The sequence below is a fragment of the Chenopodium album genome, chromosome 18 (genome assembly GCF_948465745.1).
Source record: "Chenopodium album chromosome 18, dcCheAlbu1.1, whole genome shotgun sequence".
NCBI lineage: Eukaryota > Viridiplantae > Streptophyta > Magnoliopsida > Caryophyllales > Amaranthaceae > Chenopodium > Chenopodium album.
In genome coordinates, this window is record NC_137851.1 from 1322901 (window position 1) to 1337200 (window position 14300).

Sequence of the window (14300 nt, forward strand, 5' to 3'; positions counted from 1 at the left end):
ACTAGTAACACTACTAGAAATTTGCACAACGTTCATCCTAAGGGTATATTGTAGAACTCTTATATTAAATACTTCATAACCTATAAATATAGTATGGTTTACACTTTAAACTAAAATGTACGGTATATGGAAACCTTGACTAAAGATGTGTGTTAAGACTAAGAAAATTAGTTTTCCTCATCTGTTAGATAATTCTCCTAAGGCTAGTGTAACCTTAATTACTTGTTGGCCCCCAAAGCATTATATTAGGGCCTCAAATCATCAAAATTAAGTTTCATGTGCAGGAAATTAAATTAAATAGCCCTTAGAGGCTTAGATATTGTCTTAGAACCGTTGTATGATGTTAACAAGAGCAATTATTAATTTTCGCTAGAGAATTGAAGATAAGCATAGGATTAAAAAAATAATAATTATGTAATAATTGGAATTTGAAAGCACTGTTAATGGTGATTATGCAATGTAAATCACAAATTAAAAAGGATTCTAAAACTCTGCACTTAGGAGTTTAAAAAGTGATTACAAGACTTTAATTATACCTTCCACTATAGCTACAAGTGCTGAAAAAAAAATGTTACTTAAGATTCGTGTAAAATCCATATTTGTTATACTGTCATATTCATTTGTCAACTTAATCCTTATTTCAAAGGATTTTTTCTACTATAACATAGAATACCTTATACCTAAGCTTTTGCACTATTTTCTTAATTCTTACTCCATCTGTTCCTATGTTTTATGGCTCTGTTGTGTTAGATTCATTGTTTATTTGAAAATTTTGATCACAAATCCTCACTAATTTTAAACTGTATTTTGTTATTGGCAATTATGATAATAATAAAACTTGTATAGTAGAATATATATTGTACACATGTGACTATGTTAGTTATCTCACTATATCAGAATTGGAGGAAAAAGCTCTACAAGCTTGAATACCTAATTGATTTTGGGATACTATTTAACAAGAGCTTGTAACTTGTCTAATTAGCCTTTAGTCATACCTTTTTTTTTTGAAAGATTAGGCCAAACTAGTAAAAAGAAGGAGTTCAAAGACAAGGCAAAGATGCGGTACGGTGCTTCTATTGTAGTATGCAAGACCATTACAAAAGGAAATGCAGCATGTACCTAGAAGATGAGACGAACACATTATAAATGTCAATATTGTAAGCATTCTCAAACTTTCATATCAAGTAACAATAGGAGAGAGGCTAACAGGTCCTACATATATGAAAATAAAAACAACAATCTAGGTCAAATGGATCCTCGTTAAGGGATTTAGATTGTACTCATTCCAATTACCAAGACTTAAAGAGCTCGCAAAACCACTCAAAAAGAATCTCAAGAACCTTGATTGAATACACCCTACAAATAAATATAACCTTAATTAATATAAGGTTAACAAATAATCACAACAATTAAATTAAAAATCCCCGTATTTAGGTTATCCACACCCGGTGAGGTATGGGAGGCCATCATCCTCCGGCCCTCCCACTCAAGGTGGGTGGGGGGAGACGCGATGAATGACACCCAGACAGGCGTGCCCTCGACGTAAAGACTTCGGGCGTAACTTGCTTTCAAAGACTCGATGGTTCACGGGATTCTGCAATTGGTGTAGGCGTGTAGCCTTTACCTGAACGTAGTATTGCAATTGCAACATTGTATGACGAGTTACATTTCCTAAAGTTGAGCTGAAATGCATTTAATTGGGCTACTATTCCTTTCTCCCAAGTCTGCCATTGGTGGTCGCGCCTTTTGTGGCCCACACTCATGGCAAAATTATGTTTTTGCGATCTTCTCTGCTTCCAAAATGGCATCCATGAATTATTATTATTTTTTTCTATCAAGAAGGATTTTTGTATACGAGTACCCTTTTTTTTTTTATTTTTTTTTATGCACTTTTACTTCGTATTTTATCATTCATTTTTATATTACTACTGTTTCATAATATTTACAATAAAAAAATATTTTATATTTTACAAATAATGAATATCCTTTTATTACAAAAAATATTAAAAAGAGGAGTAATTAAACACATATTTATAGAATTACAGTGTTTTACTAAAGATGTCTAAAAATAGTAAATTGATCTTACACAAATATTTTCTCATTATTTAAAGTACAAATTTTCACACTAGTATACGAACTTATACTCCGTATAAGGTATAACATAATTACATTAATGGATATTTTTTACGGAGTAACTTCTTCTTTTTCGAGTGCGTGCACATAAACTTATTTTGTAAGAAAAGTCTCTTAAATTGATAATTACCGAAAAAGCTTTCAAAATTAATTTCTGATTTTCTGTAGCTCAAAGACCACCAAAGAATAAAACAAATTAAAGAAGTTCAATTCAACATTACTTTTCCAAGGAAAGAAATCAAAGAATATTAGTGGAATGTATTAGAGCAGGACCCCTTAATTCTCCAATAGGTTATTGCAGTGCTGTTAATTAGTGACAGAACAAGAAGTCAACAATTTATCTAGTTTTTTGTGGGAATAAATAGTACCATAGAATTTGATCTGTTTTACTTTGACTTATTTTCCATTCTTCCATACAATCACTAGCTTATTTGTCTACCAATTGAATGTTGGTGTAGAGGTGATTGGGATTACATTTGATAGGAATGACTCGTGTTCGATCCCCCACAACAACAATCGAAAGGGGATTGGAACCTAACCACCCAAAACTGATCCCCGAATCCGAATTAGCTCTAAAGATAAATCAGTTAGAACACCAAAAAACTAGCTTATTTGTCTAAACCACTACCTCACAATACTACGTATTTGATATTCCATCTAGTACGGACTACTTTCAATTTATACAGCTAGTCTTCTTGGCTAATTCATCTAAGTTACTCCACTTATTTCATAATATAATATCCACAATTTATACTAGGCGTCTGTTGTACACATCATGAATCATACTATAATAATAGCATTGCATATATAAATTAATCATAAACCATGACGAATGTTCGTATTATACGTAGTACTCCGTAATAGTTATAGAAAGGTGTAGTACTCCATATTATCATAGTGCCAAGATCTAGTATGCTAATGGTTAGCTGGTTACATACACCCATATAATACTATCCATTACAACTAATTATCACTTAAAAAAAGTAGATAATAAGTGTGCGACAAAATAATGAATCCAAACTATATTTAGTCATAACATATTCGAGTATCATATTCTTCCAACTATCCACAACTATGCAAACAACCCCCTAATCTGAACATTTAGAATTAGGAAATTTGATTCCAACTTCCAATTATTTAATGGACACTGTCAATCTGGTCCCTAGTGTCTCTTACAAGATAATTAATAACATGACCAAGACTTAATAACTTTATGTGGTACTCTCAGGAGTCTCATCTACTTTACTCCTATATGACCCAACATATTTTCCTTTTTGTATGCAACAATAATAATGTTAATTAGACAAGATTTGATTTCACGTCTTTATTATTTTTCGTATAACACTTAAATATGTAAAAAAACTAAAATTAGTAATACAAGAGGGATATGCAAAATAGAAATAATCAAATAGATAGACATGCATCATTATCTATTCGTCCAATTTCACACTGTATACTATTAGGTATCTAAAAGTCTGTCCAATTATATACGTAGTTTAACCTGTTTCAGAGGGCACAAGAAATGTAAAATATGCTTGTGGGACCTAATTTTGAAGAAACAATGAATAAGACAATTCCACCCATATGAGTATATGACCATCACCTTATATAGATGACCATGGTTAAGTTAATATGGACCTCATATGTAATTTATGCATATTCATAAGCATATTTCTAGAAATGACCAAAAATCTAGGACTTTGAGACTCATGTTCTTCTAATAAACACCCATCTCATCAATTCTCCTAAAACTTTCATTCCTTCCTCAAAAAAATAACCAACCATGCCAACTTCTCCAAAAATACTCCAATATCATTATTTCCTACTATTTTCTACCACAATATTTCTCTTACAACATTTAGTCACACCATCAACTCTAACTTGTGATGATCAAGATAACGTTATATTTTCGTTTCCTACCTTCAACACATCAAATTGTAAAACCGGGGGTGACCTCAAGTGCATGGGAGCCGTCAACCTTGGTGAAGGGTACTTGAATCTAACCACGGTGTCGACAAATAGCTCGTCGACATCGGATTTTAACTCAATTGGTAGAGTATTGTACAAAGCTCCTGTACAAGTATGGCCAGCTTCGTTTTGTACGAGCTTCTCCTTCAAAATATTCTCTCGATTTGATCAGTTGTTTTCTGGTGATGGTATGACTTTCGTTATGGCTCAAGATAATCAACCTTCCCCTACACAAAGCTTTGGCTCTTATCTTGGTCTCCAAGATTCATTACTTTCTGGTTAGTAATTCATAAATTTTCCCATCTCTTTTCTTTTTGTAATTTTGTGTTTATGTAGGACATATTTTTTTTTTTTTTTAAGAAAAAAATTCTACAAAATCAATTACTTAAACAAAATGGTATGGAGTATATGAGATAAACCTGCAAACATATCTCCTCTCACAATTTAATATTTTTCTTTTATTTTTCAAGTAATAATAAATGGGTACGAAAACAAATGTATCCATTTGTGAGAGTTTCTAAAGATTTAATAGAGTTAAATTAATCACTCTCATGCCGAAAATAAACTTGAGTGATTTTTTTTCCTTGTTATGTTTCAATTAGAATATTATGTGGAATTTTTTTATTGTTTTTAAGTTGAATTTTGATTAGAATGAAGTTTATTCAATTCTTTGGATCTTGATTTATCAATTTTCTCTGTTTTGTTAAAATGCTGAGCAGTTCATTTTGGTTGTGTTCTTATACCCAATTAAAAGTTATTAGAGTATGATGTATGTTTTAGTTGGCAATTAAAAGACTATAACCTTTAATTTCATTCGACTAATTATTTTAGTTTAGCAACTTGTAATATGATACGAGCATAATAACATTATCATGTAACATATGGTAATATAAATTATTTAAGGAGTATGGAGTACTAAATTATTTTTCAAAGGTGGTTACATGTTAAAGTTGAGACAAAATAAAAGAGCTTCTCCATTATAGGTAGTATTATTATTAGGCAAAAGCTAACGAACGCCCCAGGGGCGTTGAATAAGCTAGCTAAAAGTAGAAATATTAAATTAAAATTAACATTAATTACACTGATCGACACGTAATTTTGTCATGTTTTTCCAAATTAATACCATTTTAAGTAATATTTTAAATATTTATCCAACGCCCCGGGGGATTCGTTAGCCAGATTCTTATTATTAACAGAAACTTGACAATGATTTGTGTACTTGTTGACTTTTCAAAAGATATTAGTGTGAAGCATGTGTGTACTTGAAAGTTGGAATTTTGGTGCTTTGAGAAAAAAAAAAAAGTTGCATTTTCAGGAAATAGTATAGAATTAGTTGGTTAACAAAAATACAAAGAGCACTTTTAAATTAGATTCAGATTTTTAGATATGGAGAATTTCACTTTAGTCATCATGGAATGGTGGAATCAGTTCCAAAATTGTTTCATCCCTTTGACTTTGGCACTAACATTAAGATAACGATTAATACAAAGAATCACAAGACAACTATGTGGACAAGATATGAAGTACTCGTATGAATCGTATCATATGGACACGAGTTCATATTTTGCGTATTCAAAGTTTTTTCTTAATTACAACTTGACATTGATAGACGGAGAGATTTTTAGTGATAATATAATATATCTAATAATCCATAGAGATCGTGTAAACAACTTCATTTATCTCGAGAAATAAGAGATAGTTTTAGGGGGAAAAAATGAGCAAGAGGATGATGAAATTCCTTTATTATTGTCCATATATGAAAAAATGTCTATGAAAAGAGAAATACTCGTACCACCTTATTAAGTTGTATAGTAATGAAGATAAACAAGGTCTAGATTAAGTTTCTTCACAAAATACTACTAAGATAAAAAGGTTCCTTTATAAAAAGAAAAAGATAATAAAAAAGCAAAAGCCCTAACTTAGTTTTTAGAAAAGAAAAAAAGTGGCATAATTCATGGTGTAGGTCCATGTTAAAATACAAGTTGCAGAAATTAAACATGGTAGGTCATTGTTTAATTATCTTTTACCTAATGCTTCATATTCAAATACAAGCTGCAGAAATTGTACGTTAGTCCAATCTTAAGTTTAGTTTAATGGGCTAATTAACTGTTCCAGTTGTTTGGTAGCTAGGTGTCTTCTTTCTACTGTATAAATAATTAATAGGTGTGTTAGCTAACGAAAATAACGAGACAACTCGTGAGATATTTAAGGTTACCTCGGCCAAAAAAATTATCTGATCTCGACTTGAGTGAGCTCGACTCAAACCTAAACTTGATTACAGATACTAACTAGTCATAAAGTTGACCTCGGAGTAAACTCAATTTTCTTGTATGCAAATGTTTTTGTAAGATTATGTTGTTTGATTAATTCTCCTAAATTGATTTTATTGATTGATTTATCAGGTCATTCAAAATTCCAACAACTAGCAATTGAATTTGACACATTCAAGAACGAGTGGGATCCAGATGGTAATCACATTGGAATCAACACAATAAGTGTAATGAATTCTTTGGTTGCAAAATCCTTAAATTCATCCAAAATTTACCTCAAAAGTGGCAAACAAATTAGAGTGAAGATTGAATACAATGGTTGGACTAAAATGTTACAAATATTTGTGGGTTATGAAGGAAGTCCATTAAAAAGTTTCATAAATTACAAAATAAAAATCTCAAAGAAAATCCCAAGTCAAGTATACTTAGGTTTTACCGCTTCAACTGGTACGCTCACTGAGACTCATCAAATACATGATTGGATTTTCACTTCTACAAAGTTGCCTTACTACACTGTCAAGGATAACAAGAAGAAGGCCATCGTGTTGGCGAGTGTGATACCGGTTGTAGGGGCGTTGTTTATCTTTGCATTGATTGCGATCCCTGTGTTTCGACGTAGAATGATCAAGAAGAGGGAGAGGCTTCGGAGAATGGAAGAGCTTGAGAGGCAGTCAGCTGCCGCGGCTCCTAGGAAGTTTACGTACAAACAACTTGCAAAGGCTACTAAGAATTTTAGTAAGGATAATTTGTTGGGGACTGGTGGTTTTGGAAGTGTTTATAAAGGCCAGATTTTGGATCCTCCTCAAACTATTGCTGTTAAGAAGATTTCATCTACTTCTCAACAAGGTTTGTGTTATTAATTTACTTGAATTTCTTCATGTTTTTTACTTATAGTATATTTGTTTACTCTTTTCCTAGATGAAATCATTGCATTGGTGTAAATTTTGGTGCTATGGTAGTAGGATATGTGTTTTCTTTTAACAGAAAGGTCACGAGTTCAAATTTAGGCTACGTCCCCTGCCTCTCTGAGGCTAGTCCGTCTTGTAAAGTTGAGCGACTAAGGCCGTTTTATTTTCTTGCTTGACCAGGTGAGCGCGAATATATAGCAGAAATATGTACAATTGGACGGTTAAGGCATAGGAACATATTGCAACTTCAAGGGTGGAGTCATGAAAACGACAGTCTTCTTCTTGTGTATGACTACATGGCAAATAAGAGCCTCAACGAGTTCCTCTCAGGGCGAAAGTTCCTAGACTGGAAGACGAGGCACAAAGTAATAACCGGGTTAGCATCAGCATTGTTGTACCTACATGAAGAATGTGGTGATCCAGTGGTGCATAGAGATGTGAAGCCTAGCAATGTCATGCTAGATGCAGAGTTCAACCCGCGTCTTGGTGATTTTGGGCTCGCTAGGTTGCTAAAGAACACAGCTGGGGTCACCACAATGGTGGCGGGAACCCTAGGGTACATGGCCCCTGAGGTAAGCTACACCGGGAAGGCAACAACAGAGTCGGATGTGTATAGCTTTGGTGTAGTTGCATTGGAGATGGTGTGTGGGAAGAGGTTTAGTAACCTCCTAGGCGAAAGTTGCTTAGTGGATCAAGCATGGGATATGCACGCAAAGGGTGAATTGGTAGAGTGTGTGGATCCAAAGCTAAATAAGGAGTTTAACAAGGATGAGGTTGTTAGGGTTCTAAGTGTAGCACTAGCATGCTTGCATTTGGAATCGAACTTGAGACCGAAGATGCGAAAAGTGGTGATGGTTTTGCTAAATTCAGATGAACCTCTAATAGAACTCCCTAGTACTCGTCCTAAAGGAGTGTATGTGTCTCTTTACGGATTTTCAAATCCACCAACAATGACTAGTTCTAGTCCTAGTACTCCTTTGTTCACATGGCCTGATTACCCTTCTTCTAGTGCCAATAACTTGCCTGATGAATCTTTGGCACGTTAATAAATATTATCACTAGGTTATTAATACTCAATATATCAAAGTAGTTTAATCTGTAAGAAGTTATTGTTACAGTTACACATAATGTACTTGTAATTTATTTGTTCCTGATATTGTATATATTTTAGTCTTTGATATGGTTTTCCAATGCTAAAAACTATTGCCTCGTTTTTCTCATTAATGTAACCTTGAAGACTAGTGTGAAGAAATTCGTGGTCACCACACATATACACAAGGTTGATATCCAAAAACAATGCATCAATGAAACTTTTCACTAGTGGCTTGGCTTCCTTTCGATCTCTCATTACCATTTACCAAGATCTTCCACCTTACTTAAAGGTGTTAGTTTGCTACATTATATTCATACAAAATTTTGTATGTAAAAGAGATATTGAACTGACCTTTGTCAAGCTAGTTTGTATGTTGTATGACAAATATACATTGCGTTAGTGTTTCTTTATTAGTGCTAAATAACAAAGTAAAAAAACGAGTTGATCATTGTACAACGTATGGATGCATATTAAAGCTAAAGGAATCATTTTTAAGTGTGATTTACCATATAATCAAATGGTATATACATACATACATCGAATGCATAATGTACTTAATAGACGTCATCCTTAATTGATCATTGTACAATATATTCTAGGTCATCTTCATTCAATTCACAAAAAAGTAAAATGATGAGTGTGGGACAATATGACGGAACTAAACTATTTTTTCACAAATCTATTTTTCCAGTGACCACGTACACCTTATTGGAACAAGCTAAGGAATTGTATTAGTGGGATTAGAGTCAATATGGGTCCTAGCATTAGTCAAATATTAATGTAAGACCAATACTTTAATCCATGCGCTTAATTAAGTTGATATGGACCTAATGCATATCACCTATGTACGATTTTTATTTCCTAATTATATTTTTAATAGCCCATGATCCATAGTTTTGATCTAGTGAAGAAGACTAAAGGCATTCTTAGCATGTGTATTATAATCACAAGTTCGAATCCCCCATTCTTTTATTTGTAATTTGTAATGCCTTATACTATTTCATCTAGACACACTAAAAAAAAGTTTTCTAATAGGTTTAAAATTCAGGAAACACATTTTATATTGACTAAATTTAGGGCTTTGGATTAGAATGACATCAATATTAGCTAATCTTGGTTGATTTTTTACTTAAAATTACCCAAATGTTCATGATGAAAAGTCTGAACTATCCTTACCCTTCGCTTTCACTTTTACACTATGCCTTTACCTTTTACACTACCAATGCCACCACCATTGCCATAACTAAGAACACCAATATGTAGACAATGGTTTTTTTTTTTTTTTCTTTTTTTTTTTCTCTTTTTTTTTTCCTTACAAAACTTGGGCTACAACAACTATGTTGGATTGACTTTGACATTGCAGGTTGTTGTAATGATATGTCGTGTATTAATAGTGTGGTGGCGGTGGGCAATGATGGACCATCAGGAGGGGGCATTAGGGCCCGGTCCCTGGTCCAAGCCCAAAAAAATCATTTAATAGAATGAGTGACTAATATGGATATATATACATATATATAGCCCCCTCCCACACCCCCCACCCAAAAAAAAAGTCTTTATTCCAACTTTCCACTATTTTTTTCACCATGAATAGTATGAGATGAGCCTATGATTCACTTTTTTGACTAACTTTGTGATACATCAGGTTATGATTCACTTTTTGACTAACTTTGTGATACATCGGGTTGGATCTATTTGAAATTTGAATCATGTTAAATTATAATGTCTATACTATTGACCTAAAATATGAATTGGGTTACTTAATGTAATGTTTAGTGATTAATGATGGTGGCAGTATTGTCTTGCCATCACTGGTGGTGGTGAGAGGGTAGGGAGGATCAGATAAAGTGATGGGGAAGGAGTCGAGCTAGAGTTTAACTAAGGATCGTTTAGTTTAAACATTTCAAGCATTTAGTGGGGGTGATCTTATATAATAGTTGTAGACGTGGAATACAAATGATTCTCTTGTGTAATATCTATAATATTGACGGAGATAAAACTCAATCTTACTTCTTGTCTCTATCCTTAGATACAATAATTGTTAGATTTTATGAAACTCCTCAGCCTGGAGTATTTTCCATTGATCACAATATATAGGGTTACAATCGTGAGTCCTAATCACGTTAGGAAATCTCAAGAGATAATTACAGAAAATATACAAAATATATCCTACCATAACAGAATACACAGAATATTAATCCTATATTCTATCACACCCCCGCAGTCGTAGCGGGAGGAGGACGTACGCTAAGACTGGATCTGAAATCCACAAATAGTTGTCGAGGTAGGCCTTTCGTGAAAATGTCTCCAAACTGATACCGTGAAGGAACGTGTAAGACCCGTACATGCCCCAACGCCACCTTTTCGCGAACAAAATGAATGTCCATTTCGACGTGTTTGGTGCGTTGGTGCTGTACGGGATTATGAGATAAATAAATTGCACTGACATTATCACAATAAACAAGAGTAGCATGTCGGAGAGGACAATGTAGCTCTAATAAAAGATTACGGAGCCAACAAGCCTCAGAAACAACATTCGCGACGCCTCTGTATTCTGCCTCCGCACTGGACTTGGATAAAGTTGGTTAACGCTTAGAAGACCAAGAAATAAGATTGTCACCTAAAAAGCAACAATAGCCGGAAGTAGAGCGACGAGTGTCAGGACACCCGCCCCAATCTGCGTCTGTATAAGTGACCAAGTTCCTCGGAGCCGAAGGATATAAATGTAACCCGTGATCAATGGTACCCTGAATGTATCGCAGAATACGTTTCAATGCATCATAATGAGCCTCTCTGGGATCATGCATAAATAGACAAACCTGCTGAACTGCATAAGCTATATCAGGGCGAGTAAAAGTGAGGTACTGTAATGCACCTGCAAGACTGCGATAAAGTGTTGGATCATGAAACCTAGGTCCAGCATCTGCGCTGAGTTTGGATTGGGTGTCCACCGGTGTCTGCGCAGGTTTACAACTGCTCATGCCTGCACGCTCAAGAATTTCCTGTGCATATTTTTGCTGTGACATAAACAAGAATGAAGGTGTACGAGTAACAGCAATACCCAGAAAATAATTTAGAGGACCTAAGTCAGTCATCGGAAACCCTTTCCGTAAGTGAGTGATGATGTTCTCACGAAGTTTATCTGAGGATGTAACCAACACAATATCGTCAACATATAGAAGTAAATATGCCATGTCTTTCCCATGTCGAAAAATAAATAATGATGTGTCCATTTTTGCAATGACAAACCCCATCTGCAAAAGATAATTAGCAAATCGTTGATACCAAGCTCGTGGAGCTTGTTTGAGGCCATATAGAGCCTTGCGAAGTCTGCAAACATAACCTGGAAATCTCTTGTCAACAAACCCAGGGGGTTGATGCATATAAACACACTCATTCAAATCACCATGCAAAAAGGCATTTTTAACATCAAGTTGATGAATAGACCACCTACGAGCCATAGCCAAACTCAACACTGTCCGAATAGTAGCCGGCTTAACAACCGGACTAAACGTCTCATCACAGTCAACACCTTCAATCTGAGACCTGCCATCACAAACTAAACGAGCTTTGTGTCTTTCAAGATCACCTTTAGCATTTAATTTATGACGATATAACCACATACAATTAACAATATTCACCCCCGTTGGCCTAGGAACCAATTCCCATGTCCCCGTTTCAATTAAAGCACTATATTCATCACGCATCGCAGCATTCCAATTTGGGTCGAAAAGGGCTTGTTTGTGATTCTTTGGTAGCGGGGAACGAGTAATGGCGGATAAGCCATATTTTGGATTTGGTTTAGAAATCCCATGCTTGGACCGGGTTTGCATTTGAGGAGATAAAGGCAAAGGCGAAGTTGGGATTATTTGAGGGATGCCACGAAGAGGAGGTGGTGTGTATGTGGGTGTGGTGCGTGGAGAAGGAGTTGGGTTAGGTGGATGTGGGCTGCTGGGCTGGGCAGGAGAGTTTGGAGGTGAGGGAAGCACGGCAGTGGGCTGTTGGGCCTGTGAAGATCCAGCGTGCGCTGGCTGGTGAGTGCTGCCAGCGTGGGCTGCTGTCTGGGCCGCTGGATTTCCAGCGCCAGATGGGCTGGGGGTGTGTGTATTGGGCTGCCTGGTTGGACGCAAAGAAGGTGGAAGCAAAAGGTGCTGCAGCAAAGGTGATGGATCATCCAAGGTAAGAAAATCATAATCTTTCGATTGAAAATTAGTGATATTTTGGAATGGAAAAATGTTTTCATCGAAAGTGACATGGCGAGAAATTATGATTTTATTAGTATTAATATCCAAACACCGATATCCCCTATGGTCGGAAGGGTAGCCTAAAAATACACATGGAGTAGAGCGAGGGGCAAGCTTATGAGGCATGGTTGCCGATAGGTTTGGGAAACAAAGACACCCAAAGACCCTAAGATGACTATAGGACGGGACAACCCCAAATAAAGCGTGAGCCGAAGTAATTTGATTGAGAGTTTTGGTAGGAAGTATGTTTAGGAGATAGGAGGCCGTTTCCAAGGCATGATGCCAAAACGACGGAGGAAGAGAAGCATGAAACAAAAGGGTACGCTTAACATTGTTAAGAGTTCGAATCATGCGTTCGGCTTTGCCATTTTGAGAGGATGTGTGTGGACATGAAAACCGAAAGACCAATTCATTTTTGACACAAAATAATTTGAACGGGTCGTTATCAAATTCACGACCATGATCACTTTGGAAAGATTTTATAGGGCGTTCAAATTGAGTTGAAACATATTGTCGAAAATTGAGAAAGGTTTGAAAGGCTTGAGATTTATACACTAGAGGAAAGGTCCACACATAATGAGTATAATCATCCAAAAGCACTAAATAATATTTGTGACCTTTGTCACTACGAATGGGAGAAGTCCATAAATCAGCATGAATAATATCAAAGGCAGAATAAGTAGTGCTATTGGAATTAAAAAATGGCAAACGAGTATGTTTTCCTAATTGACAACCTATGCAAGAAGTGGAGTCAAGCTCCTTATTACAATCAATCAAATTTTTACTCCTAAGAAAATTAAAAGTGGGTGCCCCAAGATGTCCTAAGCGGTTGTGCCATGTGGTTGGAGACAAAGCTGTAAGAGAGGTGGCTAGACAAGTTGACGGTGCTTTGGTCACAGGATAAAGGTCCCCGGTACTATTGCATCTGGTTATTAGATTCCCCGTTCGAAGATCCTTCACAGAAAAACCATTAGGGTCAAACTCTATTGACACTGAATTATCAGAAGTAAACTTTCTAACAGAAATTAAATTTTTGATAATTTGTGGGGCTAAATAAACATCACGTAAGGCAAGAGATTTATTAGCAATAGTAGAATGACCATAACCCGTTATTGGAATGCGTTGACCGTTACCCACTTGAATATAATTAGATGTGCTTAAATTAAAAAGGGGTAAGAGATTATCGGCATTATTTGTCATATGGGAAGTGGCTCCGGAATCCATGTACCAAGCTGGATCGTAATTCTGAAATCCCATTGTTGAAAAAGCATTGCCTAGCTCTGTCGGTGTCATAGTTTGACCATACTCCGAGCTCGGAGTTGAATACGCAGCTTGTGACTGTTGAGGCGGCCCAGAGTAGTAGGCTTGCTGTGGTCTTTGCTGCTGTGCAGGTCGTGGCCCAGCCCACTGAGGGTAAGGATATGGAGGCTGGCCCCATTGAGGAGCTGCGGATTGGGCCTGATTAGGTGGGCCGCTCCATTGTTGAGGTGCACCCCATTGAGGTGCGGACTGCTGCTGAAGTTGTTGCTGTTGTTGTGGCGTTCCTCGGCCACGACCCTTGCCTCGGCCTCGGCCCCGACCCCGACCCCGACCACCTGAACTGCCACCCTGGCCGGCCGGCGTCGCTGGTTGCTGTTGAGGGGCTGTGGAATTTGCGGTGTTACTAGACAGGGCCACAAACGAGGAC

At 36.1% G+C, this 14300-nt stretch overlaps 1 protein-coding gene across 1 annotated transcript; it reads left to right on the forward strand.

Annotated features, from left to right (window-relative positions):
- Positions 1-3805: 3805 nt before the first annotated feature.
- LOC145592588 (L-type lectin-domain containing receptor kinase IX.1-like) lies at positions 3806-8457 on the forward strand. The gene is made up of 3 exons (XM_081649089.1): positions 3806-4379; positions 6504-7217; positions 7460-8457. Exons 1-3 carry the CDS (start codon positions 3917-3919, stop codon positions 8323-8325), a joined length of 2043 nt encoding a protein of 680 aa, XP_081505215.1. The 5' UTR covers positions 3806-3916; the 3' UTR covers positions 8326-8457.
- The last annotated feature ends 5843 nt before the right edge of the window (positions 8458-14300 follow it).